This window comes from Scatophagus argus, chromosome 14, assembly GCF_020382885.2.
Source record: "Scatophagus argus isolate fScaArg1 chromosome 14, fScaArg1.pri, whole genome shotgun sequence".
NCBI lineage: Eukaryota > Metazoa > Chordata > Actinopteri > Scatophagidae > Scatophagus > Scatophagus argus.
The window spans coordinates 8,498,008-8,525,454 of NC_058506.1; the positions used below are offsets into that span (position 1 = coordinate 8,498,008).

The 27,447-nt window shown below is 41.7% G+C and overlaps 5 protein-coding genes across 13 annotated transcripts; 3 read left to right on the top strand and 2 right to left on the bottom strand.

Moving 5' to 3' along the window:
* Positions 1 to 238: 238 nt before the first annotated feature.
* ccdc61 (coiled-coil domain containing 61) lies at positions 239 to 9,593 on the bottom strand. 6 transcript variants are annotated; one of them, XM_046411301.1, is made up of 13 exons: positions 9,456 to 9,593; positions 4,031 to 4,188; positions 3,869 to 3,951; positions 3,050 to 3,210; positions 2,769 to 2,921; positions 2,473 to 2,680; positions 2,263 to 2,363; positions 1,927 to 2,147; positions 1,743 to 1,821; positions 1,453 to 1,674; positions 1,330 to 1,375; positions 733 to 799; positions 239 to 629 (listed from the first exon to the last, which is right to left on the bottom strand). In XM_046411301.1, exons 2-13 carry the CDS (start codon positions 4,176 to 4,178, stop codon positions 535 to 537), a joined length of 1,584 nt encoding a protein of 527 aa, XP_046267257.1. In that variant the 5' UTR covers positions 4,179 to 4,188; positions 9,456 to 9,593; the 3' UTR covers positions 239 to 534. The 6 variants fall into 6 exon arrangements, with proteins under 6 accessions (XP_046267257.1, XP_046267256.1, XP_046267255.1 ...); XM_046411300.1 differs by lacking the exon at positions 9,456 to 9,593 and adding an exon at positions 5,131 to 5,378; XM_046411299.1 differs by lacking the exon at positions 9,456 to 9,593 and adding an exon at positions 5,142 to 5,377.
* itpkca (inositol-trisphosphate 3-kinase Ca) lies at positions 4,517 to 8,812 on the top strand. 3 transcript variants are annotated; one of them, XM_046411310.1, is made up of 7 exons: positions 4,517 to 4,630; positions 6,610 to 6,709; positions 6,841 to 7,054; positions 7,365 to 7,569; positions 7,769 to 7,870; positions 7,955 to 8,026; positions 8,207 to 8,812. In XM_046411310.1, exons 2-7 carry the CDS (start codon positions 6,661 to 6,663, stop codon positions 8,411 to 8,413), a joined length of 849 nt encoding a protein of 282 aa, XP_046267266.1. In that variant the 5' UTR covers positions 4,517 to 4,630; positions 6,610 to 6,660; the 3' UTR covers positions 8,414 to 8,812. The 3 variants fall into 3 exon arrangements, with proteins under 3 accessions (XP_046267266.1, XP_046267267.1, XP_046267265.1); XM_046411311.1 differs by lacking the exon at positions 4,517 to 4,630 and having other exon boundaries at positions 6,479 to 6,709; positions 8,193 to 8,409; XM_046411309.1 differs by lacking the exon at positions 4,517 to 4,630 and having other exon boundaries at positions 6,481 to 6,709.
* Positions 9,594 to 9,719: 126 nt separating the features above from the next.
* On the top strand, positions 9,720 to 13,265 carry kcnk12l (potassium channel, subfamily K, member 12 like). 2 transcript variants are annotated; one of them, XM_046411307.1, is made up of 4 exons: positions 9,720 to 10,016; positions 10,328 to 10,917; positions 11,062 to 11,453; positions 11,577 to 13,265. In XM_046411307.1, the coding sequence occupies exons 2-4, from the start codon at positions 10,572 to 10,574 to the stop codon at positions 12,069 to 12,071; spliced, it is 1,233 nt and encodes a 410-aa protein (XP_046267263.1). In that variant the 5' UTR covers positions 9,720 to 10,016; positions 10,328 to 10,571; the 3' UTR covers positions 12,072 to 13,265. The 2 variants fall into 2 exon arrangements, with proteins under 2 accessions (XP_046267263.1, XP_046267262.1); XM_046411306.1 differs by having other exon boundaries at positions 11,062 to 13,265.
* Positions 13,266 to 13,271: 6 nt separating this feature from the next.
* Positions 13,272 to 20,318, bottom strand: ppm1nb (protein phosphatase, Mg2+/Mn2+ dependent, 1Nb (putative)). The gene is made up of 6 exons (XM_046411308.1): positions 18,763 to 20,318; positions 17,867 to 18,438; positions 15,717 to 15,834; positions 14,679 to 14,793; positions 14,522 to 14,585; positions 13,272 to 14,412 (listed from the first exon to the last, which is right to left on the bottom strand). The coding sequence occupies exons 1-6, from the start codon at positions 19,166 to 19,168 to the stop codon at positions 14,395 to 14,397; spliced, it is 1,293 nt and encodes a 430-aa protein (XP_046267264.1). The 5' UTR covers positions 19,169 to 20,318; the 3' UTR covers positions 13,272 to 14,394.
* Positions 20,319 to 21,032: 714 nt separating this feature from the next.
* rtn2b (reticulon 2b) lies at positions 21,033 to 25,246 on the top strand. The gene is made up of 7 exons (XM_046411313.1): positions 21,033 to 21,098; positions 22,629 to 22,836; positions 23,061 to 23,199; positions 23,614 to 23,683; positions 23,942 to 23,988; positions 24,223 to 24,281; positions 24,375 to 25,246. The coding sequence occupies exons 1-7, from the start codon at positions 21,086 to 21,088 to the stop codon at positions 24,469 to 24,471; spliced, it is 633 nt and encodes a 210-aa protein (XP_046267269.1). The 5' UTR covers positions 21,033 to 21,085; the 3' UTR covers positions 24,472 to 25,246.
* The last annotated feature ends 2,201 nt before the right edge of the window (positions 25,247 to 27,447 follow it).

The following is a 27,447-nucleotide window of genomic DNA, read 5'->3' on the forward strand; positions in this document are numbered from 1 at the left end:
AAACTGCTCTATAATTCCTGTTTTTGAAATGTTTTTTATCTTTTTGCAAAAAAAGGGGATCTGAAGGATGAAGGCAACCCATACTACCAATCTGATATTTTTGGGGAAAAAAGGGAAAGAAATATATCAATCTGCACATAAAGGATTTACAGACTGAGGTACTGCCAAATTTTACATCCACCTAACTTGTTTAGTTGGTTTTGTGAGGTGTAAATAAAAAAAAACAAAACTCCACGCCTACACTCAGAGAGTCATCTTTTAAGTTAATTAATAAAAACTTGGTACATAAAAAAATAATTTCAGTCCACAAAAAGTAGTCCTTCACAGTGATGGTTATAGTTTTCCTGGGAGTCTGACCCTCCAGAAGGAGTCTTAGTCTCTTCCATGGACACATACACAAAGGTAAACCCCATCGCTCACGCTTGAAGCTTCATGTGTTCCTCAGTCTGTGCACAGTTAAACAAAAAGATGACCTGAGCTCCGACCTGTGCAGACGGCAGGGAACGAATCCACAAGGGGCTTGAGCAGAGGTTGTTAGCGTCCTGTATCTAGGTCCCTCATGTATTCCTGAAGCGCCTGAAGTCTGGCATCAATCTCTGACAGCTCAGCACCTGTGTCCACAGAGCTGTCTGGGGATGGAGGCGGAGAATGACAATAAGATGCTGTGTGGAGATCGTTTTTTGCTAACCCCACTGAAACAGTTGTGAAAATGGTTAAATGGTGATGAATTACCTTTGTCTTTCATTCTGTGTGATGGAGTGCTGCATAATGGCTTTCTGGTCAGAAGGCCCCCTCTGGACTGCAAACACATACATTTCACATTAAAGGATAAGTCTGGCGATATTCTTCATGTTTTATTGTCAACAAATCTCATAAAAACACCAAAACCAACGATAAACTGATCTTACCAACAAGTGTGCAGTCAAAGCTTTGTATGTGTAGCTCATTCCTTTGTGCTATAGACCCTCTGTTGTTCAACCACAACGTTATACTGTTCTTTTATGATGAACATCAGAACATTCGTTTATTTTGATTACGTCTGACTTATGCCATCCTGCTGTCTAAATACTTGTATTGAAGGTGTATGAATCCACTGCTGAACCATTGACTCATTTTCAATAACTTTTGAAATAACAATTACAGTGAGTTTAGGTTGTGAGCCGCAGACGGAAGCAGGAAATCGGACAGTATCGAGAGACAAACAAATTATTGGTTTTGGTCTTTCTGTGGGATTTGTTGACAGGAAGAAAAACAAAGAAAGTCCTCAAACTTATCCTCTAAAAATGCAAAACAGAGAGCAGCAATAAACAGTGCTCCAGAGTGAATTACCATGTCATTCACCACACTGGGTCCATTGTAAGTCTGCTTTCTTCCTCTGCAAATACAGAAAAACTGACGTTAAAGTGACTGGCTAAAGCACACGCTTAACAAAACCTGAGGTGATCCCATCACCTGAACAGAGTTTTGGCCATTTCCTCCATATCCACTAACGAGCTCTCAGAGGAGTTCCTGCTCCCTCTCCTCTCCACAGATAAACTCCTGCCTCTGCTGCCGGAACGGACCGTCTGAGGATAGGCCTCTCTAGATCGTGAGCGCCCCCTCTCAGGGACAATGGGTGATGTCAGCATGTCCCTCCGTACCTTCCTCTGTCTGACACACAAAACGGGGTTCAAACTATGGTGCCGAGCTGACACAACATCAAACACTGACGAACTGTCAAAGGAATAACAATGGAAACCAACTTTTTGAGATCTGCCTCTTTCTGTCTGCGCTGTCTGTCCTGGATGTAAGCAGTTGGGTCAAAGCGTGGTACCCGTGACCCTGTAATATAGTAGGTAGGAGAAGTGAGATCAAAGTACAAAATTAGATTTAGACTATTAGACGTAATAGGCCAAACTCCTGCAACATCGTGAGTGGAACCAGTACCAGTGGGAGAAGGTGAGGGTCTGGGAATGCGAGCACGGGGTCCTGAGGAGTCCGCTCTTCTTCCTCTTTCCTCTGATCTTTGCACTCTGTCTTCCATCCGTTCTCTGGATCCAGAGCGAGCCCTGACGGTTCCGTACCCTGACCTCCTCTCGCGGGACAGGGAGCGATAGATTTCCCCGTCAACCCGAGAGCTGATGCGAGCGGACACAGGAGTCACTCTGCTGCAGATACACAAAGAGGATGTGCGCTAAGTAGATAAATAAGATTCAGATTTGAAATGTTCAGTCAACAGCGTAAGTGAATGAATGAAAGAGAGAGAAAATAAAGATAAAGTACACGCTTAGATTGTCTAACCCTCTCCGTAGTAACGCCAGTTCATTGGTGAGACTCTTGACACGAACACGGAGAGCACACTCTGAAGCTCTCAGCTCCTCCAACTAGCCGGGACAAAGGAGAAAATGTTAAACCAGCTGAATCAAAAAAAAAAAAAAAGAAACAGCAGGAGTCTTTCAGAGTTGAATACTGTGAGAAGCAGAAGAGGTCCACCTGCTCCACCAGGAGTCGCTGCTCCTGGCATCTCTTGCTTGCAGAGCGCTGGCTTTTGGCCCTCTCCTTGACAAGCTGCTCCTCCAACGTCCTCACAACATCTCTGACCCTCCAGTCCTCTCGCCCAGGTGTGGAACCACTTCCACTGATCTGCAGTCGCTCCAGGACCTTAGCCATGGCCTCCTTCTCTTCTTTCACCAGAGCCAGCCTTGAAAACAGTAGGACACATTTTAAAAAAAAAAAAGTCCCACATCCTCTCATACTAGTCACAGTGATGGAGATGAAATGCAACCTACTCTGCTCGTAGCCGCTGTATTTCCAGTTCTGCAGATTTGTTAACTCCATGAGAGGTGACAGCACTGAGCTCAGCCCGCAGAGCTCTGACTTCCTTCTGCAGGGCGGCTGGGTCAGGCTTACCCACATAGGGCAGGGGCAGAGGGTAGTGTATCCTGCAAATACAAAATAATTCAACGGTTATTACCACGGGAATAACAAACACAGGTGGAAACCATGTACATCTGAGGGCATCTCAAACAACATGATGGTATTATGTGGCTAAATAAACTTTGCCACACACCTGTCAAACTCCACAGTGTATATGAGGATTAGATATCGTTTGGCAGTGAGGGCAGATGATTGTTGGTGGCCACGAGGGCGACTAACCACTCCTGCTTTCCTGTTACGTAGCAGCTCCAGGTCAGCATAGGTCAAGAGGTCAAGTGTAACAGAATCACTCATCTGCAGAAAAAGCTTGAGTTAACTGTGCAACATCAGGAATAATATAGACTGCACTGACAGCCATTTTGTAAAATAAATTAATGTATAAAATCAGGAGGAATATTTTTATATATCCTTATATTTTTCCCCTTTTCATGACTGTCTGACCCACATGCACAGCAATAAAATGTTTTTACCATTTAATTCACACGTATCATCTGAACAGACAAAAAAATGACAACAATTTTGTATTCTTCTCTTCTGACAATCAAGAATGTAATGTGATATTAGACCCAAATTTGACTGTGTTTTTGCGGTCCATGTATTAGTTTAGTTTTAGCCTAAAATGCCTGACAGACAGGACTGGTGTCTGTTGACACAGCGCACACAAGTCTGTGTGCGTTCAGTACTTAAACTTTTGAGACCAATTAATAAATGTAAGCACATTTCCAACTGTTGTTGTGTATTAATGAATCGGAGAGAAGGTATAAGACAGCTCTGGATAACTCTACATTTTTCACTCAAGTGGAAACATCGAACTCGAATGAATGAGTCTCCCTTTAGCCCACACAGCCTCGAGCACATCAGTGTCTGTTCACATCTTTCTAGTAACTTTGTATGCTTCTCTGCCACCACTACATAGTTTCCAACCCCACTCTGGCAGCACCTTCAAATGTACCTTTCTAACAGCTGATTCCAGCATGCTACAGAAAATGGGGAACTGCTTGAAGTTCCCGGTTTTGCGGGTGAGGTCTTCAATGTCTGAAAAAAGAAAAGAGTATGGGTGAGAGTATTTGTGCCTGTGGTGACAATTAATCTATGATAAATGTATGCTACTTACATGCTGGATCAAATTCCCCCCTCCACTGATCTGCTGTCACCGAGTCAGAGATTTCCACTATCAGCAGACCCTTGTCCACCACGATCTTCACGGAAAACTCCACTCCTCGGAATACAATATCCTCCATCACCTCAGAGCCCTCGTCCATCACTGTGGGTCTGTTGCAGGAGAAATCAATTCTGATTAACTTTGACATCAGGAAAAAACTACAAGGTCTTAATCCTGATCACAACCTTTCTAAGAGCATCAGTTTTCTTGCAACCCACATCTTGAACCCACATTAAACATGGGGGTAGAGCCACTATAGAAAAGAGCAGATTTAGCTATCGGTACATTATTTGTCAGGAGTGAGCTAACTGCCACATGCATTAGCACAGCTATTTCAAATGGATCCATATCATTATTCTGGCTTTCTCTCCTAATTCACGTGTCTCACCTCATACCACAACCTGTCTTCATCAAAACACACCGCGAGGGGCGGTAGTGAGCCGACCGGGTCCAGTTCAAAAGGTGTCATCATTTTTATTAGAAAAAGTTCTCGTTGGTGGATCATATCAGATGTTGAGGAGTCAGCAAAGGTATTAAGTCACGTTCTACGAGGTAAGTTACTGTTTGAGCCTTTTTTCTAAGTTACAGTGCTGTTCGATTTCGCTCTTGACTTGACTTTCTCCCGTCCACGATGAAACAGATTGTGACAACCAAATCTGTGTTAACCTAACGTACTCTGTCATTGTGCACGCACAGAAAACATTACAGACGGTGGTGTGAGTTGGCTAATTATTGGTGGTTTAGCTGATCATTGATGATATAAAGTTAAGTCTGAAGCGCCGTGAAATTGATATTTGAGGCTTGTGAAATAAAACTAACGCTACGTTATCTTATACTTTTCCGTCAATAAGTGAGCTAGCGAGAGTTAACATCTTCGCTCTGGTAAAGCCAACTGACCAGCGTTAGCTAAGGTTAGCTAGCACCGACATTATCTGTAGTTAGCGTGGGGTCGCGCAAGTTAGTTTACCTGAATCGCAGCCAGCTAACAAAGCTATCTGTAGGAGAACCACACAACGTTATTCAGTGTGCGAATAAGCCCCAAACAAACACACCTTAACGTTACCTTTGGTTGCAGCAATGATCCGTAATGAGGTAACGTAGTCAACACATTGCTGCTCGCTGCAAGAGCATCGCGGTGCGTTAGCTCGGTGGACTAAAAGAAACAGCTGGCCGTTTGACTGGTGGTATAATACACTCCCAAAACACTCGGGACTGTACTGGGGCGGCTCAACAACCGGGAACCGTTAAATTCTTCTTCTTTACTTTGCGCTGCTCCTGCTGCTTCTTCGTCTCCAGAAATTTGAGCGCGGCTCGCCGCTCATAGGAGCGTCACTGCCCTCTGCAGGTAGTGTGGGGACATTACCTCCACTGTACTGCAAGGTGATAACATGATGCTGAGAATGAATGCTGGTAAAATTAAGTGTCAGACAATTCATTTGAATAAAAGTAACAATATAACGAAGGCTCCACTGGAAGTTCAACATTCAAAATTATAACTGTAATAAAATATAACTGATAATATTGTTGCAGAAAAATGCAAGTATGGTATGGAGATGGAAAATATACTTAAAGCATCATAGCATTTTTGCTTATTATTGTGTTAGTGTAACTCTAGCATTAATATATAAGTGGCATTTTACAGCTCGTCAAAGTGGAGTTCACTTCAACTGCTTTATATCCCTTTGAAAGGCTTTACTTCCAGCACTGCTTCATATTTTGTGAAAAGCTCACCTGTGGTGTATTTAAAACCTTAATCTGCATAGTAACCACAGACTTGGCAAATAAATATAGAGGAGTAAAAACTATAATATCTCCCTCCAGAATATAATGGAGTAGAAGTATAAAGTAGCATCTAAGTGAAGTTAATGTTCACCACTGCAAATAAAAACAAGGCATGTTATATTAAGATATCTAACTCACCTTGACCATGTCTGTATTTTATGACCTGTAGTCTTTAAGAAATGTACAAAAGTTGCAGTTAATTCAAAACATTCCTCTTAGACTTATGTCTAATTTGTGATAATCACTTTAACAGACAGAACAAAGCATCTCTTCATGTTTCTGAAACTGTTACAAGTTTGTTATTTTAGTGTTATCAAAAAATATAAAAATGGACACATCACTGGTTTCCACCAGCAAACAAATCAATTGTCGTTATTGTGTGAGTAGCATGTTTTCAACATAATTTCAAAACTAATTTGTTAACGCCTGTGTGTTCAGCCTTTCACTGTTTGGTTAATAGCAATGTTCTGTAGAAAACAAGTGTGTCCTGTAAATGTTTGATAAAACTGTTGTATAAGACCAGAGGCGACAATCCTTCAATCTTCACTCAGTCTTGGTTAAGGGCTGTTTCCATGAAGACGTTGTGCATTAGGCAAAGAAAAAAAAATCGAGGGACAAAGTCTGAAGTCTAAGGTCTGTGTTGCCTGTCTGTAAAATCGCAGAAAACCACAGACAGCAGAGGAGCGCGACCTGGAATGTGTGTGTGCTAAATAATGACTGACTGAGATTTTTTTGGTCTTCCAATGCAGAACTCTGCATGGAAGAAACACAGAAGTTGTGGGACTTCATATCTCCTTCCTATGACTCCCAAGAACCCTCAGCAGTGGCTGCAAGTGGTCGGACATGCAGGTTTGTTTCCCCAGTGTCACTTGCCTTGCAAGACACTCCTTGTGTCTCTAATTGTGAAAACAAAACCAATACTCATAATAGTGGAATAAATGTGGTTGTTAAGAGCCTTCTCTACCTTGCTTGCTTCACAGGGAGCTTTCGTGTTGGGGACCGCGGTACACTGCTGAAGAGGTTTTGTGAGGGGGAGCGACAATGCTACCTCAGGCTGATGGAGGACGGTCTGAGGCCCTTTGTTCCAGCCTACCACGGTGTGGTGCGGCAGGACGAGCAGGATTACAACGTGATGGATAACTTGCTGACCAATTTCAGCACACCTGCTGTCATGGACTGCAAGATGGGCAGTCGGTAAGTCGGGGCAATTTTCTGCCAAAGAGAGGAGTTTTTTTTGTTTGTTTATTTTTAGAATAGTGGTTCTACATAATCCAGCAATTTGTTCACAAGTACTCAGTTAGGGTCCAACCAGAGGCTGAAAAACCAAATAACTGATTTTTTTCCTGAATACCTAACAAATGAGAAGCAGTCACATTTTAGCACTGAGTCTTGTCTTAAAACAGTAATTTCCTCGTCGAGGTTGTGTTTTTTCACTGTTAAAATGATCCTTTGATGCGATCAACATGCTGCAGTCACAAAGACATTGAGGCACTATCCTTCACAGCACATACCTCGAGGAGGAGCTGCTGATGGCCCTGGAACGACCCCAGCCTCGCAGCGACATGTATGAGAAGATGGTGGCTGTGGACCCAGAGGCCCCAACAGTCCAGGAACGAGCCCAGCAGGCAGTGCTGAAAACCAGATACATGCAGTGGAGGGAGACGCTGAGCTCCACAGCAACTCTGGGTTTCCGTATCGAAGGATTCAGGGTGAGCTCCGCAGTTTTCATCAAAGGTGGTTGTGTAATGTCAAAGTCAGACGTATTGGGAATTAATGCTGCTAATTTGATGATCTTTGATAAATGCTCCTTGTTTTCTTATGCTCCTTGTTTTAGCAGCGATAAAATGTCTGTCTTTACAGTCTAACAGATGCAAATTTTGCATTGTATTGTGAATGTTTCCTTTGCAGAAGGCAAATGAAGAATGTCACACAAATTTTAAAAGGACCAAAAGCAAAGATCAAGTGATGCAGGCACTTGACAACTTTGTTGAATCCAGTCCACACATTGTGGTGAGTGTGACCTTCACTGACATTCATTTGCTTGAGTTGATTGTTTTCTTTCCTCTCTTGTAAATCCTCCGTCTTTCCCTACAGTGGGGCTATCTGAAAAGGCTGAAACAATTACGGCAGGCCTTGGAGGCATCAGACTTCTTCAGAACACATGAGGTTAAGTTTTGAACACCGTAGAGGATGTTTTGAACAGGACTTTGGAAATGCAAAGGAAAGAACCAACTGAGCATGTTCCAAAAGATGTTATGTCCATATTTTCTGTCAGCTGGTGTAGGCAGGCTTATAGGCTGATAATATTGCAAATGTGTCCTTTTTCTAACAGCTGTATCGCTGCAGGTTGTGGGAAGCTCCTTACTGTTTGTGCACGACTGGACAGGCAGAACAGGAGTCTGGATGATTGACTTTGGAAAGACTGTGGCATTGCCGTCACATGTCACCTTGGACCACCGCACTCCCTGGGTAGAGGGCAATCGAGAAGATGGCTACCTCTGGGGTCTGGACAACCTGATCGATATACTGGCAAACATGCTGCCACCGACCTGAACGCCACTCTAAACGTGTGGAAATTTACTCTCGATCCTACCTTCACTGGCGTGAGTGAATGACTGCAGGTGTGCTGGCTTCTGAAAGGGTTGTGTTGAATTATGGGAATGAACTCTAACTCTTGAAAAATACAGTATGAGGGCGTTAAAAAATGGAGGCTGCGGTTGAATACAAAAACTCCACTCCTCTTATCAAATAAATTCTTTCCAGATCATATTTCTTTTGAGTGAAAATGAAGGTAGTTTTACCCTGCAAGAACCAAACACAATCTCACCAAACCTTACTGTTTTGAGATGACCTGCTCATTATTTCAGGAAACACATGGCACCAGCAATTATAAGACAAAGACATGATTGTTTCCTCTGATAAGCTGTGTCATTAAAATGGTGCTAAAACTTTGATGCTGAAAAGTGGTCTCATTTACTGCATTTCTTCAGTTCATTTGATTGCCTCAGTGGATTTATATCGTCATTGTTTAATATGTTTTAAATGCTTTATTTTGCATTGTAAACTACAGTACAATGCAGACATTAAATTGTGAAATAATTTCATATGAACTGGATTAAGGATAACATTCACTGTACTTTGAAACTTCAGAATCGGTTGTTTAATCATTCTGTTGAGAAATGAATGCATTCATGGATTCATCCGGACATCAGTACTTACTGAGGTACTTAAACGATTTTACAGTCATTAAAACGTCTTAAAGTGGTAAATATGCTGTACTGTAAACCTGAACAAATCAGAATGTTGAACTACAAAGTTCAACACCTGACACAGGGTTGGCTGATGAGATGAAGGCAGATGTGCTTTCTGTCCTCCACACCTGTCCACTCCTGTCATTCGGCCATCAGACAGCAGGCAGAGGGAACCCCTGCCCTTACCTGCAGCCCCAGACAAGATTAAAGGGATGAGCAGACAGAGGAGCTGCGAGTCATGCTCAACACATCCTCCCACACAGTCTGCAGCAACAACAAAAAGCCCTCTGAGAGGGGCTGGAAGCTACACAGTACAAGCACAGTCTGATCTGAGCAAATCTCACCAGGCACTTTGGATTTGAGTGTCTTGTTCAAGGGCGCCTCAGTGGTGGTAAACTTCCCCACGGTGACCGGACGGGCTTCTGGTTACTGGTTCTGATTATGAGGCTTCTCTAATGTTAAGACCACTGCTGCAGTTGTTAGTTTCAGTTTCAGAGGACAATCAGGGTTGATGCTATACTCCAGTCAGGACTTGAATCTGCTTAGTTCAGGCTTGGTGAGCATATCCAGTAATTAAGGGATCAATTATACAAAGCAAACTTGTGGTCACTTGTAGCTCGTCAAGATGAAGTTAAAATCAGGTGTGGTGAAGGCTTGAAAAAGAGGAATGGTGCTGTTGAAATGAAGAGATGACTGCACCAGTCAGGGTGTGCTCAGAGATGGAGGGGCTGGGCTAAGGGATGATGATGTCAGTGTGTGACAGATGAAACAGCAGACAGTCTTTCAGATTGCTCACAGGGAAAGAAAAGACCCTCAAGAGGCTTCCTCCTGCTGGTTGTTGTTCCCCAGATCCATGGAAAGAGTCCAGCAGACCAGCAGCGCTCGGGGGGTGTCAGCGAGACCAGGTACGATGTGTTGTTTTTCAACTTCTCACTTTGACTATTTCATCTGTGTGTGGATTACACACAATAAATTGCTACTAACTGCAATGTTTTTGGCTTTTTTTCCTTTTTTTTTAACAAATGTAGTGTTTTCCTATCATAAACATATTTTTAATACATTGAACTAAAGCCTATTATGTCTTCAGTCATATTTTGTGGTTGTGATCATTTTGTATTATTAAGGACAAAAAATAAAGCATAAACAGAATTAAATAATAATAAAATATTTACATTGTAAACTTTCTATGATTTTTTTTGTTGTTGTTTTCTTACAGACAGCATTTTCTTCAGATGCAGATTTTTTCTCCTAAATGATCATCGCAGTCCTCAGTAACCTCCTTCAAGAGATATTTTTTCAATCTTCTGCAGTTTAAGATCCAAATGTATTGCTGTGCGTGTAAACCAAAAGTGCTTTATGTTGCCAGTGCATGTATGTGGTGGGGATGCACTTAACGTAAACTGGGAGTGTGTGACCGAGCGGCACTGGTGAAGGTGGTGCATGTTGTTGCTGTTGTGCTCATGGCTCAGAGGAGGGCTGCTGGTGGCTGCTGCTGCCCCAGGGCACCCATGAATGAAGACAATGCCCGTTTCTGCCTGCTGGCTGGCCTCATCCTGCTCTACTTATTGTGCGGGGCGGCCATCTTCTCAGCCCTGGAACACCCCTTTGAGCTGCGTGCCCGTCGCCTCTGGAAGCAGCAGCTGGACAACTTCACCCAGCGATACCGGGTCAACCTGGGCGCCCTGCACACTCTGCTGCGTCAGTACGAGGAGGCAAATGGAGCTGGGATCAGAGTGGACACGTTGAGGCCCCGCTGGGACTTTTCTGGGGCTTTCTACTTTGTGGGCACAGTGGTCTCCACTATTGGTAAGTTTTGAAGTTTTTCCTGAGATGCTAATTTAAAAGATCTTAAATTGTTCTTTTAAGAAAACAAACCCCCAAAATGATATTGTTAGACAAATGTGACCTTTAACTTTTTTTTTTTTTTTTTTTTTAATTTCTTCTCTCCAGGTTTTGGCATGACCACACCAGCAACCATAGCTGGGAAAATATTCTTAATCTTCTATGGTCTCATTGGCTGTGCTGCCACAATCCTCTTCTTTAACCTCTTCCTGGAGAGAATCATCACGATGTTAGCTTACATCATGCGCTGGTGTCACGAGCGTCGGCTGAGGTGTGCTGGAGTCGGGGTAGTGTCCAGCAGGGAGGAGCCGTCTGATGAGGAGGACAGCCTGGAAGGCTGGAAACCGTCAGTCTATTACGTGATGCTGATCCTGGGTGTGGCGTCAGTTGTGATTGCGTGCAGTGCCTCTACTCTGTACAGCTCCATGGAGAACTGGAGCTACGTGGACTCCCTATACTTCTGTTTTGTGGCCTTCAGCACCATCGGCTTTGGAGACCTGGTGAGCAGTCAGAAACAGCAGTATGAGTCTCAAGAGGCCTACCGGCTTGGGAACTGCCTTTTCATTTTAATGGGGGTGTGTTGTATCTACTCACTTTTTAATGTCATTTCTATTGTCATCAAGCAAACTCTCAACTGGATCGTGGGAAAGCTGGTTTGCTCTGGCCGCAATCGGCCCCGCACCTGCTGCACACCTGGCTCCTGGTGGCTCTGCTGCCCCTGCCTCCCCACCAAAAGTCACAACCAGAGGCGCCTGCCTGCGCACCTCAGGCAAAAACGCATTAAACGCAACACCGTGCAGCCCATTTCATCCCACTGCCCCACAGGAAGACACCGCTACACAGAGGGCTCGGTGGAGACAGTGTGTGACAGCGAGACGGATGCAGGTGCGGTGACTGATGGGGTGTATGTGGGCCGCCGTCTGTCGGGAGAGATGATCTCTGTCAATGAGTTCATGGTGTCCAATAAGGTGTCTCTGGCATTGCTGCAGAAACAGCTGAGTGAAACAGCTCACCAGGGCCCACGGCAGAGCTATGGCCATCAAAATGGATTTTCTGGCGGTGTGGGAGCCTTAGCCATAATGAATAATCGCCTTCAGGAAACCAGTGTGGATAGGTAGCTCTGCTAAGATGTTATTCATGTGTAATTTTTGGGGGGGTTATCTATACTGGAGAGCTAATGAGATGCATTTCCATACTAAGTGATTTCAAGAAAGTCGGCAATTTGACCTAATTCTGAAAACAGAACAATTAACATCTCCTCAGCACCTCTCTGAGAAATTTCAGTGGAAGTCTATGCAGATAATAGCAGACCTCCAGCATGGATTCTGGACATCAAATAATTGATGACATTTTGTTCTGTGTAGAGAAAAAGAGCAAGAAGATGAATGCAATTTAAAGACTTCAACATCACTGTGAAGTGGGGTCTGATGTCCTGAAGTGATTGGCTCATACGAAAGCAATCAGACGAAAGAAGCAGTGAAGGACCACTTGCTGGGGTCTGCTGATTTGAGAGTACTGCACATGTCCCCTGAGCTCCTCAGTAAATATGGTCATATGTGATGTGTTACAGATGTAACACAATGTCCATTTTCAGTCTCAGCTTAGATTACAAGCTGCATATGTAAAACATTTGAATTTTGATTTGTATTTAAACAGAGTTTCTCAAAGCCACTACAGGAGCCCACAAGCACTAAGAAAGGGACTTTTAATTTGTTGACTGCTCATAAAACACCCATCTTATTTCATCAATGCATGTCATTGAAATTCATAGTAATCAAAAACGAGCGATAAGAGCCAAGGTTTTCAGTGGAGCACATCTAATCAAACGTGGCCTGCAGAGGACGTCCTCAAGTCAGTAAGTGCTGCACAGATAGCTGCAGGATCACATCAACACAGCGGAGAGCGAGGCTCAGGCTCTCCTCAGCTAGCTGGAGGAGATCCTTTACTATGCATTTTAAAGCCATTTTAATCCTTTCTGTATCATCTACGTGGCAGGTTTTCATCAGTGCTCGGGACGATACAAAAAGCTTCCTCCTTAGAGATTTCACTAGAGACCAACTCATTCATTTTCCTCTAGTGGTCGCATTCGATGAACTGTCTCCATTGTTTCAAACCAACGAGAAAAACGATTGTTTAGTGAGGTATTGTGGGTAAAAAATACGGCATGTTGTCAGTCAAATATTCTTTATTTAGATTTAAAACAATCATGACTCTTAACATGTAACGTCTACACACAGAAAATTACTCACTGAAATAAGTATGATGCATTTTGATGCAGATAAATTGACCCATTCTGAAACTGACCTGTTCTGATGCTGGTCAGGTGTGTAAAAGATGAATAAGGCAGCACAGTACATATCATCCAACTTGTGGAAAAAACACATTTCCCATGTGCTGTGTTGACAAATGTGTTTAGAAATATGGTTAATATATAGAGGGAACTGCCAGAAAGGTTTTCGTGCAGAACTTATTCATGTAAAATGCATCTTGATTGATCAGTAAATATATGTTTTAGGGGATTTGGCCAATTTATGGGTACTTTGAGCTCAATTTATGGTCACAATCAAATCACAACATGCTGTGTAGGCTAGTTTTTTTTTAAAAAAAAAAAAAAGAAAAAAAAATATCACATAATTATTTGAATAAATGACATTCTCCTAACATCTCTTCAGCCAAATGCATTTTGTCCTACATGTTTAAAATAAAACATAAAGTAAACACCTTTTCAAAAAGCATCCCCTTTGATTTATTTGGGAATCATATTGTTTTGTTTTTGTAAGTGTATGCGTTGAGATTAGTCAAAATATTTAATCACTGTCAATCACTTTAGACCACAGGAGGAAAAGATGCTTTTGTGCATCCCTAACAGCTGTTAGCACTGTTAGCATGCTCAAGTGAATCAAATGAATATATGTAAGCTGCACGTTAGCTTTTGGCTAGCACTGACAACGTTTCAGTCAACACATTTTTTTCTTTCCTAAAGGAAAGGTAAACTGAAAAAAAAGTAGGAATGATTCTGTTATTTTTATTTATATTATCTACTGTTTTAAAATATCTATTCTTAAAACATCTTTAAAATATAACTCTACATATACTCATGATCCCTATTTTATCCATTGAAAATGTACAGTTTCACAGTCGGCTGTTATTCACGATATCATTTGAAATTGTTATCTGTATCTTCTGTTTACTGAATATGAGGCAGCGATTTGTTGCTGGATCAGTGTCTCTGAGTAGGTTTTACAAAATGTCATTCTTGTATAAATATAAAATGTATTTCTTTCATTGTATTTGTTATGTTAAGATGCTGCTTGCTGGCATGATGTAAACAAACGTCCCTGTCTGTTAATTATCTCCCCTTACTGTCAAATTGCACACATGAAGAAAACAGTTTTAATATTGACATAAATTACAGTCCCTTCATGGATCCAGCTGGGCTTCTCAGGAGCTTCCTAAGCCCTGGACATACAGGTAGTAGAGAAAATAATGGTGAAAATACTGTGCACAGTGAAGATAATAACATGTCGTCTAATGGTTACAATGGGACAGGTATGTAGTTTGCACTCACATTTGGCAGTGTGGGCTTGTGTGTATCTCTTTGTTGATAGTAAGCAGAAATAATGCAGTTCCTTCTGCAACGCAAGGAAATAGCATGATGTCATTTCCCTAAACAGGGTAAGGATGTACGCACATATGCATGTAAACACTCATTTTGTGTCTCTTACTTGCTCTGTATGCCTCCACCTGGTGGTAGTCCAGGGATAACAGTGGATGCGAGGATTGTGAGGACAGAGAGCAGGTCTGGTTCCTCCCCTCTGGCACACAGCTCGTCATAAATCTCTGTCAGATATTAAGGCAAAACACAAATTCGGAAAATTTCTTTCAAGTTTTACGTGCAGCAAAGCAAAGGATAAGCCTGGAGTTACTCTGTATTTTACAACATGTTGCAGTCATTCATACAGTAATTTGTTGGGCGCTACTTTCAATGGCTGATTAACATACATTTAGTGTTGTGGTGAGTTTAACACTTCAGCAAAGCATATTGTATGTTGGGCAGACTCAAAATAAGCTACAGGACTCAAGGTCATGGTATATGACCTTGAACATGTGACAAGTGACAGGCCTATCTAGTCAGATGGGTTAACTGTCTAACTCACATGTGAACTAAACACCATACTGTAGTGAACTTGACGGGGTGTGGGGTGTGGGTGGGTACGCAGGTAGACAGGCAGATTGACTGTCCAAATGTTTTGTTCGGCCCAACCTCTTTCTTTTTCTTTTCTTTCTTTTGTTTTTGTCAGATTACCCAATTTATCTATACCTGTCAAGATATTAAGAAATGTTCAGCGAATATAACCACAATTGCAGCTAAAATAAAATGCTAGCCTATAAATCTCTCCTGCAATAAGATATATCAGGCATTGACTACAGAGAGAACACCTGTTTTTGGCAGCAGGATCAATTCACTGATGATTTCAGTCTTTTTGTTCTATTTGTTGACAGCAAGAAAAAGCATCACATCCTCATACTTGTTTGAAATGGAAAACCGGTAAAAGAGCAGTATTGATTGTTTATTTATTAGAAAAATCTTTCAGATCCATGTAGCCTCTATAAGGCAGACTACCCTAATAAACCATAGTAAGTATAAGAGTTGCATCTCACTGTGCTTCAACTGCAAACCATAACAGAAAAGTGACACCAAATACTTCATATGACAGTAAATTGCCAACAGCATATTTTATGTATCATATATACCCATGTACCTGCAACTTTGGACTCCAGCAGGTCCTCCAGCTCAGCCTCCTGGTGTAGTGCCTCTGCTGACAGCTGGGGGGCACCAGGGAAGCACAGCAGGATGATACTGATGTTGTCCAAGCTGCCCTGTGAAGACAAGTGGTGTCAACAGAGGTGAGTGATAATGACTGATGTTACACATGTGAACATATCAAACATAAATTCAACTTGGGTAAACTGCTTTAGAAATAGATCATTTTCTCTTCAAGGTGCGTGCACCAGTGTCACACGGTTTGCAGTGGATCAGGAAAATGTAAATGGAGTGTGGAAGAAGCTGTGACATTTTGAGGTTATCCAAGCTGAAGCCCTGTTATATAACACACTGACATGATGGGCATAATGGCCAAAAGGAGGGCACCATGGGTGTAAGCGTGTGCACATGTGGCCCATATTAACCTTGTTGTGTTTCTTTGAGTCTAAAGAAAACACAAAACAGACAGTCATCCATATATATTTATCTAATTGCCTTGGAGGTCTGCAAACCCTGATTTTAAATGAGTTATGCAGTTAAATTATAGTATGCAGAAAGCCTAAACAATACACTTTATGCTGAAAAGTCTTTCTGCTAATTTGTTCTGTGTATTACTTACTGTGCAGTGAAAATGTCTGCTGTGGAATAATTATTCACCCTCACTGGTCTGTAATTACTCTTCATGCACGAGGATGGTACGACGAGCAATTCTATGTTCTTGAACATCAATTCTCAACCATCAAACACACTCAAAATGAGAGTGGCTGAAATGAGTCCTCACAGGAACCCAGAATAATCCCATATAACCTGTTCTGACACCACTCTGGACTATTTTAAGATGGTCTCTGTCACACTATTATACCCTGAACAGCAGCCACAGTCCAAATGAGACTGAACCAAATCTCTAGCAGACGTCAGAGCTGATTTTTCAGTTTAAATGAGTGCTATTATGTCCAGAGATGTTCTCTGCTTTACTTTTAGATCTTCGTCTCCATGAGGGCACAAACCTGACTAAAGTACCTAATCAATACTCTTATATTAACAATGGATCACATGAGTACTATGTAAAAGGGGTTGCTCATAGTGACAAATCGGAAGAAAATTATTACCTGAGTAAACTCACCTATATGGAGCATTTTAGTGTCTTTTAGCTCATTGTTTCGACTTCAGTGGTTTATGTTGATTCTCATTGCTCTCATTAGTTCACCTGCTACCTACCCAGAACCAAACAGCTGACAGATAAAGTTTGCAAATTGCTAATGAGGAAACTGAAACACCTGACTACAGAGACGGGTATTTTTTGGAGAGAAAGATGGTGGCTAGAAATAAGACTTTAAATGAGTACTAATGTTCCATATCTGCTGGATGCTTAAATAAGCAACTGTTTGCCCCATTACCTTAAAATATTATAATATTGCAATTTTCCTGTGTACATATTTCACCAACTTAAAATTCCAAACCACACCACAAATAACAACCTATACCCCAGTATTACACAGATCTTTACCAAATAAACTAATCATCTTTATAAACAAGTCAACCGAATACAGAATGTAGAAAGAAATAACCAGATTTAGTCCTGTAGAGTCCTCAAACCATTTATATATGGGATATAAAATAGTGAAACGAGACCATCCAGTACATCCCCCTGTGGAACTCAACATTTATGGTTCAAACAGCAAGATACCATGATTGTTTTTGTAAATCTGTCCATCCCACTAAATTTTCCTGATGTATCACCTGTCTGAACACAACTGTTGGGTAGAAAAAAAGATACAAGAAAAGGTCTTACTGGAGGGTGTTTTTGAAAGCCTGAGTGAAAATTATATAGAATAATTATGATTGATTTGAAAAAAAAAAGAAGAAAATAGAAACTGTCCCCAAGATACCTTCATAAGGCTGAGCTCTTTTCTCAAAAATGACCCTGACATCCTTCAGATTAAGCCAAACCAACTCAACACAGTCACAGTTTAAAGGATTATGTCATTACATAAAATCCACAAGCCATTAAAAATTATGTAACACAGTTTTACCCTGAAATTGTGTTTTCTGTTTATAACCAGTTAAAAGGATTTACAATTTAAACTACTGAAGATATAGGAACGCATAAGATGACGTGTGCAGTGGTTTTAAGCTGCAGGTTCTGACCTTATAGAGACAGAGGTCAATGACTTGTGTGCAGACCTCCCTCAGGTCAGTGCAGACACGCAGCCGGTTGTGGATGAAGGCGCACAGCTCCTCATTGCTGATGGTGTCCCACACCCCGTCACAGGCGAGCACCAGGAACTCATCTGCTGGTGAACGCTCCACCACACACACCTCTGGCTCTGGTGACACCATCTGCTGGCTGGGCGCCCGGTTCTCTGCTCCCTTGTAGCTGAAGTCCCCCAGAGCGCGGGACACTGCCAGGGAGCCGTTGATCCTTTGGATGGTCACTGAGCCACCTGCGCTCTCAATACGCTCTTTCTCCAGAGGACTGTAAGGTTTGTGGTCCTCAGTGGAGAAGCAAACCTGGCCAGACCGGCACAACATGGCCCTCGAGTCACCACAGTTGGCGAAATAGATGTAGTACGGTGAGATGAGAGTGGCCACCACAGTGGTACCACCCCTCTCCCAGCCTTCTCGACGTGCCACAGAGTGCAGGTGTTTGTCTGTTTGCAGGAAGCCCTCAATGATGGCTCCTTTCACCTTTTCAGGGTCATCCTCTGGTCCCAATCCACCTGTGTGCACAAACAGATACGATATTGGAATATTTTTTGCTTTGGGAATTTGGCATTCCATAAAAACACATCATTACATAGAATAGCATAAGGTATTAGCAGAATGCAATGAGAAATTACTATTCACAAAATCATCTTTAATAAGACATTAAGAGTCTCTTCTCCAGGAAGAAAACATTTTCCGGATGAGATTATCTTCCATTGTGCATAGCTGTGCATCTTTACCATTAATCAGTAAATTGCACTTCCTTACATAACACCACTCCATATCTTTAATCTTTTACATTAATTTTATGAATGCAGTTTTAGTTGCACATCTTTCACCTGTGGCAAGGATGTGGCCCAGAAGGTGCTGGGAGCAGTACTGTGCTACCGTGCTGCCCGCATGACCATCAAACACAGCGAAGAAGCTCCAGTCGGCCAGCTCTCCACCCAGCTGTGGAACACAGTTGTGAAAGTCCTCCATGTTGGCCCTCCAGCCTTGCATGCTTCCTAGGGCGTAGGTGAGGCCCCAGCGTGCGCAGCCCTCCTCTGCTAGTTTGTCCAGGACCGGCCGGTCCAGGTAAGGGCTGGGGATGACCTCCTCCTTCTCTCCCTCCCCCGGCTGCTCTCCCTCTGCTGCTCCTCCACGGCCCCCTTTGAAGAAAGAGCTGACCCTCTTCTCCGTCTCTTTCACCAGCTGCCGCATAAATGCAGGCATCTCCACGCTGCCCTTCCTAGCTGTCCTCATGGCTCTTCTACACAGCTGATGTGATGGGAATATTCTTGTATCCCTGGCCCAGTGTTGGTGACTGGGATGGAGGGCTGAGATGGGCCTGGTGGTGGGCCTGTGCAGTGTCTGCGTAGCCCTGCTGCTCCAGGGCTCAGAGCATGGCTGCCTGAGCTGATGGATGTTCTCAGTGCTGGCTGCTCACCCCCCTCTCCCTGTTCATCTTCTTCCTCTCCTCTCCCTCTCTGGAGGCTTCACTGATCAGCGCTCTCTGCTCCACTCATCCTTCCTCTCCTCCTTGTTTGGTCTCTCCTGTGCTGCTGTGATTTCACCGTCTCCCTCGCTTTTTCATTGCTCTTCCCTCTTTCACTAGCTCTCCCCTTGCCTTGTTATTTTTCCCTTCCTCTGCAGTGATTGGCTGGCTATTTGTGTGCACCAATCCCTGCCTGGTCTGCATCGCCACTGTCATGTCTGAGCTCACCCTCTCTCACTGTCCTCCTATCTGCAGCTCTGCCCCTCCCACATCTTTGGTAATCTCAACCTTTGATCGGTTGGGATTATGGGCTGCCACTGCTGTAGATTACAGGACTGTCAGCCATTTCGCATATGTGACTGACAGTGAAAAGACGAAACACAGGGGAAGGAAAGCTTATTTTCATCATAAACATAGCATCCTGTGTGGATTTGACTGTTATTTTTTTTAAAAAATAAAATATTCCTAGCCACAAATGTGCATATCTTTTCAAACTTTATAGAGTAAAAAAAAAAACATCTCAAATAATTAAATGGAGATGAGATGTGAAAGATTGCTGCATTTGTTAACTGTTTATTTAAATTTGATATTTCAATTTCATCCATTATGCATGTCACCACAACAACAACATGACTTACAGCTGTTTGGTTTGGCACCATTCCCTGAATCAGTCAGTGTCACATCGTTCGCTCATTAATTCTCCACATACTTTGATTTAAGGGGCTGTCAAGCTACTGTGACCAGGCACAAAAGGATGGAGAAAATGTTTTAAACGTTTAATCAAAAGAGGCAGGCTGCACACCACAGAGACAAAGCTCTGAGTTTATGTTCACGCAGAATACTCAGGAGACACCTCAACATGTTCCATTTCTACTCATGCAATAACTGTTATTTTGAAGGGAAAAATAAGGAGATTAACATCTTTACTCACAGCTGCAACATATGCAGGTAAACAGCTGTTGCTGTTAGAGCACATCAGACTAAACCAATATTAAAGATCTGGAGGAATCTCAGCAAATCAATGTGAAGAACATGCTAAAACAGCACTCAACAGTCATGTGTACCAGACAGTACGATAATACAATAATAACTTTGTTATTCAGAGACTAAATGAAAGGCTACATAATTCTCCATAATGAACTCCGCAGAGAAAAATGTCTGGCGCATCTTTCTGGTATGCATTTAAAATGAGGTGACTGATGCATCTTGATAACTTTTCTATTAGTGTGTGGTGTTCGTAGTTATGATTCAGGCGCTATTATACATTAATTAGTTTGTCATGAATGCTGCAGTACACAGCTGGAGGAGATAACAGCCTGCTGACGTCGTTGTGTTCTTATTAATCCTGCATGGTGATGAATTTGACATTAAAAGCTGCTTCTCGCTAACGTGGCCGCATGTGAAGGCCTTCGGGTGCTGCTCGGCCACCAGCTGGCTGAAAGAGTCTCTGAAAGCTGAGGGACAAGTACATGCTGATGTCTCAAGTTCCCAGTTTGACTCTGTGTGTGTGTCTCTGTGTGTGTGTGTGTGTGAGAATCCAAACAAGGGGTATCCAATACAGGATAAAATTAGGCCAGGCAGGCCTTATACTGCTGACGGAGCTGGGGTGGCCAAAAAAAGCCTGGTGTGCAAGCCAACAGCGGCAGCACAAGGAAGAGAGGAGAGCAAGCAGGATCGCAACTGAAATGGCCACCAAACGTAAGGAAATAACTGGTGACAACTTGAAGTAAAAGCAATCAGAGGAGGAAGAGAGAATTTTTTTTTATTTTTCCCTGCTGCTGGACAGGTGCAAATAGAGAAAGGATGACCAGTCAAATGCTGAGTGTTGTATGTCTTTCATTTGGTGGACAGATGAACAAAGTGGGACTGGACTAAATGAGAGCCAGCTGCTGATTGAATGTAGTTATTTGTTTCATTCTTAAAAATTGTCCAAATTGTCCCATGGGAAAGCAAGATTAGTAGGAGTTTTCTTGTCAGGGCTTTTTTTTTTATATATATATTGTACTTTTTGTTCTTTTAATGAGGAGAGTTTGGTTATGTCTCTACCATGCTTGGGAAATTATAGATATAATTATATATATAAATACAGGTGTAACAGCAAGTATGAGTATTTCTGTTTGTACCTCACCAGGGTCCTGTTCAAATCTGACATTAAATAAGTCAACTTGAAAAATGTTTTCTTTTATATTTCTCTGCTGCTGCTTTAGTTGAGTGTGTGCTTTTTGTGTATTTGTGCATGTACATGCATGACCCTGTTTCTTGTAAATTGTATTCTGGTGGTCCAGTTGAAGTTGTGAGTCTGTGTGTGCACTTGTTTAGCTGAGAGATCCTGAGTGTTTCTTTTAATCAGATAACTAACTTGGGATTATTACTAGAATTTTGGCAGCTCACTTAATATTTTGAAGGTCTAATATAAGACTGTGACTCACAGCTAATAATAATTCCATTTTTATTATTCAGAAATGTGCAGAGTGCGTTATTAAAAGCAACACATTCATGCAGAAGCAAGAAAAGAGATTCATTAAAAGATGCAATTGCGTAGTATGTCCTTGATTTAAATAGAAGACAAGATTTCCCACAGGACAGTCCCATGAACTGCATGCTAACATTATAACTGCCAACATTTTTTTTTTTTTAAAAAAAGCCTATCCATAATATATTGAGCTTTTCACCTGCTATTTTTCTTAGTCATCCTTTGTCTAATTTTTCTCCTGTCAGATATTTTCTTTTTGAAACACACATATACAGACATAATTAGTAGATTAGCTGCTGTTTTCACTCATCCACTCATATACAGTTCATACACATGGTATGACCTTTCCAAAACATCTAACCCCAAGTTTATGTTTTTGAATGAGTTACCGTCCATTGTGTCTCAGACCTAACTCAAATGCCTCAGATACAAAGGGAGAGCTGTGTGTGTCGCATTCCCCTCAGCACCAGCAGGTTTGTTTGTACTAAACAGACCAGGACAGGACAGGAAGATGTTCTGGATCATATTGTACTTTGAAGAGGTGTCACTTTCACAGAGGTTTGGAAAACTGATATGAAACTATTTGATGGCCCATTTTTTTGGGGTACCTGACTTCTTACTATCAGGCATCTTTACTGTCATTTTTCCATATTAAGTGCAATTTAATTAGCTTTTTGTTTCTAATTTTTGTTCACCCTTCTGTCGTCTATTTAAGTAATCATTTTTTTTGCTTCTATGTGTGTCTTGTTTTGCAGTAGTGGATCTGGTGTACTGGCGGAACTTGAGGAGGACCGGTGTGGTGTTCACGGGTCTGGTGATCGGACTGGCCAGTGTGTACCAGCTCAGTGCCATCACTGTGCTCTCCCACATCTGTCTGGGTGCCATGTGTGTCACTTTTCCCCTCCGTCTCTACTATAAACTGCTGGAGCTGCTTCGCTGGAACCCCGGGGTTCACCCGTTCCAGTGAGTCTATCAACGCATATTGGAATATATTATACGCATATTTGGACATCATTGGTTCATTTATCCAAATTCAAGCCCACACTGAATGCTGCTGCACTACTCTCAAAACTTTCACCGATCTTGCATATGTGGCTAAATGTAGGGCCTCAGTTGTTTTGTATCACTTGAGCATGCACGCAGCTTTGTGTGTTCTTAAGGGCCTGTCTGTGTGTCTCTGTCCCCAGGTCGTATTTGGACAATGACAGTTCTCTGACAGATAAGGAGACAGTAATGCTAGTGGAGGAGGTGGTGCTACTGATCGCATTTGCCGTCACAGAGATCAAACGCCTGATTTTCATCGACAGCATTATTGACTCCTTTAAGGTCTGAGTGTGCCAATAAAATGACAACAGATAAATGAATGTATGAACACAAACTAATTCATAAAACCTGAACGCTGAATAATGAAAGCCCAAAAATCCTGGGTCATAAGTCTTACGTTTTTTAAAAAAAGATGGCGTGCTGACATCAGTGTTACCACATACTGCTACCACAACCCTGGGCAGGTAGTTTATTGTCAGCTTGTATGGGCATGTGAACAGCTTCCCAACATCTTTTTGATGGGTGCACACCAGCAAATCAAAACAATGACCCGAAAGATCAGAGGTGTTGATTCACAATTTTATCGACAGTACAAGAAACCCCTCACATGACAGGGATTCTTTTGTTGATACAGTGTTATTACATTTTCAACTTAACAATCACATTTTTTTTTTTTTTTCTGTTGCTTTCACTCAGTTTGTTGTGCTCCTGTACCTTCTGACCTACGTCGGCTTCCTAACCAATGGACTGACTCTGGTGATAACTGGTGAGTTCTTCTGAAGAGTGTTTCTGAGCTCTCACCGCAATAATTATGGTCTGGTTATGTTTACACGACCTGGACCTGACAGAGGACACAAGCGTCAGTCTGCCGTTTCAAAGTCGCGTGTTTAAGCGTCCGGTTATCCACTCATTCACACTGAGACGTGCTGCTTAGGGAAATGTTTTGTCATGTCTTTGAATAGAAGAACTTAAATCGCAATTAGAAATGAAGCTCTGTCGTTTCTCTCTTGTCTTTGTTGAACAGCTGTGATCGCCATTTTCTCCATTCCTCTTTTCTACAAAAAGCAGCAGGTGAGGAACTGAACTTTTTGATAACAACATAATAATACAACACTTACTTGCGCAGAAACAAGAGAATTTCTAAGCTATGAAAATCCCTATGAATAAAAGAAAAGGACTTAATGATTAATTATGAAAGCATAAACTGTACTTCAGAAGCTTGGGAAATGCAGAATCTTTTATGCAAAATAAGTTAGATACAGAAATGCTCCGAATGCACTGACCTGTCTGTTGTTTTGGGGACAGGTGCGGATAAGGAGGATGGTTAGAGCAGTTAAAGCTTTTGTAAAGAAAATCAGAAACCTGTGAGTAACCTCTTTATATAACGTTCTTTTATGTGTTGTTACTATCCACAAGATATGAACATTTTTTTTACATTGCTTCATGTTTTCTTGCAGGTGCCTCAGTGTTTATGACTCAGCGAGACCCTCTCCTGCACCCGAATCTGCACCAAAACCTGCATCTGCCCTCAGACAGAAGGCCAAGTCCAAGTAACTTGTTGGTCAAACGTTGAAAGCACCCAGAATTTGGGATTTGGAAAATGTTTGAATTGTACATCTTCTGTGGGGGCCGGCGGAAGGGCAGCTCATTTCCATTTCTCCACCACGATGCTTGTTTATGGGAGCAGGATTTAATCGATACTGACAGCTGAGACAAAGCTGCCATTCACTCAGGAAAGGGAGCGGAAGGGCACGAGGAGAAGAATTTTATTTACTGAGATGCTCCTGTGGGCAGCGTTTAATATAACAAGTTCACATGGTCATCTACTCTGAGCAGGGACAGCATAGGATATCACTGTTGTTTTTTTTTCTTTGACAGCAAGTCTATTTTTACACAACTGGTGAGCACTGCAGAATTATTCATGACGAAGCAGTGAAGCATTGTTTCTGTTTTCATTATTTAGCATAATTCATTATTAGCTGGATAGAATTAAAGTGACATGAACATCACCAGCCATTACTTAACATTAATGGTTCTGCGCTTGCTACATTACTGAAGTACATAACAATGAGCAAAAGCTTTCTAAACAACAACTCCTTACAGCTCGGATGAGACTCACATGAAAAGTAATGAGAGCATTTTGCCCTGCTCCTCATGCTACTTGCATTTAATCAGGTACAATGAGTGACTTCTTGCTGCTCTTGGGGCAGTTTAGTAAAGGTACAGAACAACTCACAACTTACTAACAAATGAGAGCAATCTCAGTTGTCCTGCAGTGAACTCCAACTAAGTTTTGATTAATAGCACCAATAGACACAGCTTTGACTTTATGAGGGTTTTTTTTTTTTTAATAATCTATAATATGGCTATGGTACACATCCAGCAGACACGGCGCAACATCACCATTAATTTGGTGTTTGTGTTTGTTCATGCACCTCATTAACATCAGCCCCTTATCTGCTTGTTCAGAATCAGTTGGTGTGGGTTCACCGCTAACCACATCCACTTTCACACAGGCACTTATTTGATCATGGTTATGAAAATTCTGATTATAGCTTCTTTCAGCTGGAGCCAGAGGTGTTTGTCTATTCTTAAGTTGCTCTCACAAACACTCTTGGAGTAATGGATAAATGCAACTGGGTTATTCTTATGTGTGCCTGCTTTTGCTCTCACCCTTGGTTTGTGTCTAATGTAAAGATAACCAAATACTGCTTTTTTATGAGTACACACCACCTCCACCCTGTTACAGCTACATAACTGTGTGAACCAGCTGCACCATAGTCTGTCTTCAGATGACATTTCAGTAGATAAAACAGTAATCTACAGATTTTATACCATTTGTAAAATATTTAGTATCGTTATTAACCTTTTAAACACAAAAAGCCAGTAACTTTAAAAAAATACCTGACATAGAAAAATTGATCAAGGGATTCCACTTGTGAGGGCATGTCTCACTTCCAAAAAACAAACCAACAAATGAAGCAGAATCACCAGATGCTACTGACAGCCTGTGAGGAGAAAAGTGCTCAAGGGGCAGTTTGACAAGGAGGTGAAGGTCACTGGCTAATGCAAAAAAATATCCCTTTATGAAGCCAATAAAGCTTATAAAGTTAAACTATTCAACCTGCAGCGCAGTTTCAGCAACACCCTGGATGTAGAATTATGAAGAGTTTTTTTTTTTCATTGTTAAAATATTGGTACTTTGAACCAACAGTACTGCAAAATACTTGGTGCTGCAGAGCTTCAATGGGCTTAAACGACTCTTTGCCTTTAACGACCTGGACAGTTCAGTCGTCACCTGACATGGGTAGTAGCACTTGTTAACTTGTGGAATATTACGATTCAAACTTGGCCTGTCTTGGCCCCATACTCTCGGTGATAAATCATCACTCATACAAACTGTGGCATCGGCTGAAAGACCAACAGAAATAGATTAGAGTCGGATGTGTGCCAACACTGACTGGTTAACAATATTTCAGTGCTATAGCAGACATAATGATAAAAGTTTCAGCTCTGGATGTGCTGTTCCTTCAGTCTGACATTTGTATGGATTTAGATGGCAAACCTGAGCCAATAAACTGCAAACAGTTGTTTCAGTGCACCTGTTTAGCTGGTTAGCTACTGTTAGCATGTCATATTAATGTTGGTGACCCTGTGGTGCTCTCTAGTGGTTGCTGTTTCAGAACTTAAAACAAAGCTACACTCATACTAATATGTCTTAATGAAGTTATTTACTATAATTTCACATTATGATCCCAAATGCCTGTAATGTAAATGTAAAAACAAATTCAAGGCTGTGAGCAACACAGAAACATGAAATTCAGTTCACCTCAACTGTAGTGGCACAATCTCAAAATGTGGACACATAAAACCAAAACTGATACTACTAGAACTAAGTATGAGAAATATTGTATTTTTGTAATTTGGGTGAACTGACCCTTTGAAGATGCACCCATGCAACATATTGCCATAGTAACAACTGACATCACTTAATATTTGTATCAGTACAAAATGATTTTTTTTTTGATGTGGAATTGGCATCTTTGTGATCTTTTTTTCTAGGTGTGTGTCACTTAATACAACTGATAAAATGTGCAACAAGATAAACGTGATCCTGCAGTTTTTTTGCTAATGGTTGTCACTTTTATCTTATGTTTTACACTGACTTATTTCTATAGGTATTTATAATTTTTTTAATTGTTATTTCTTATTGTTGTGTTGCTCCCCAATAAAATATTATTGACTAATGAATAATTGAATAATGAAGATGAGTTTTGCTTGGAACTCTGTACCCCCAAAATAAATCAAACATTTTGTCATCTCCACTTTAGCTAAATTAACAATGACGCTGAAGTCCCTTTTCGCAGCAGACGCTTTGACTTTTCATGGTGCAAAAAGCACACAACATTAACAACAGCTCTGGTTATGTGTACTTCCTATATATTCAGTGAAGGTAATACACTCACCAACAGCCGCTGCACTGACATCTTTGACCACTAGGTGTTGCTCTTAGGAAGTGTCAACTGTGCC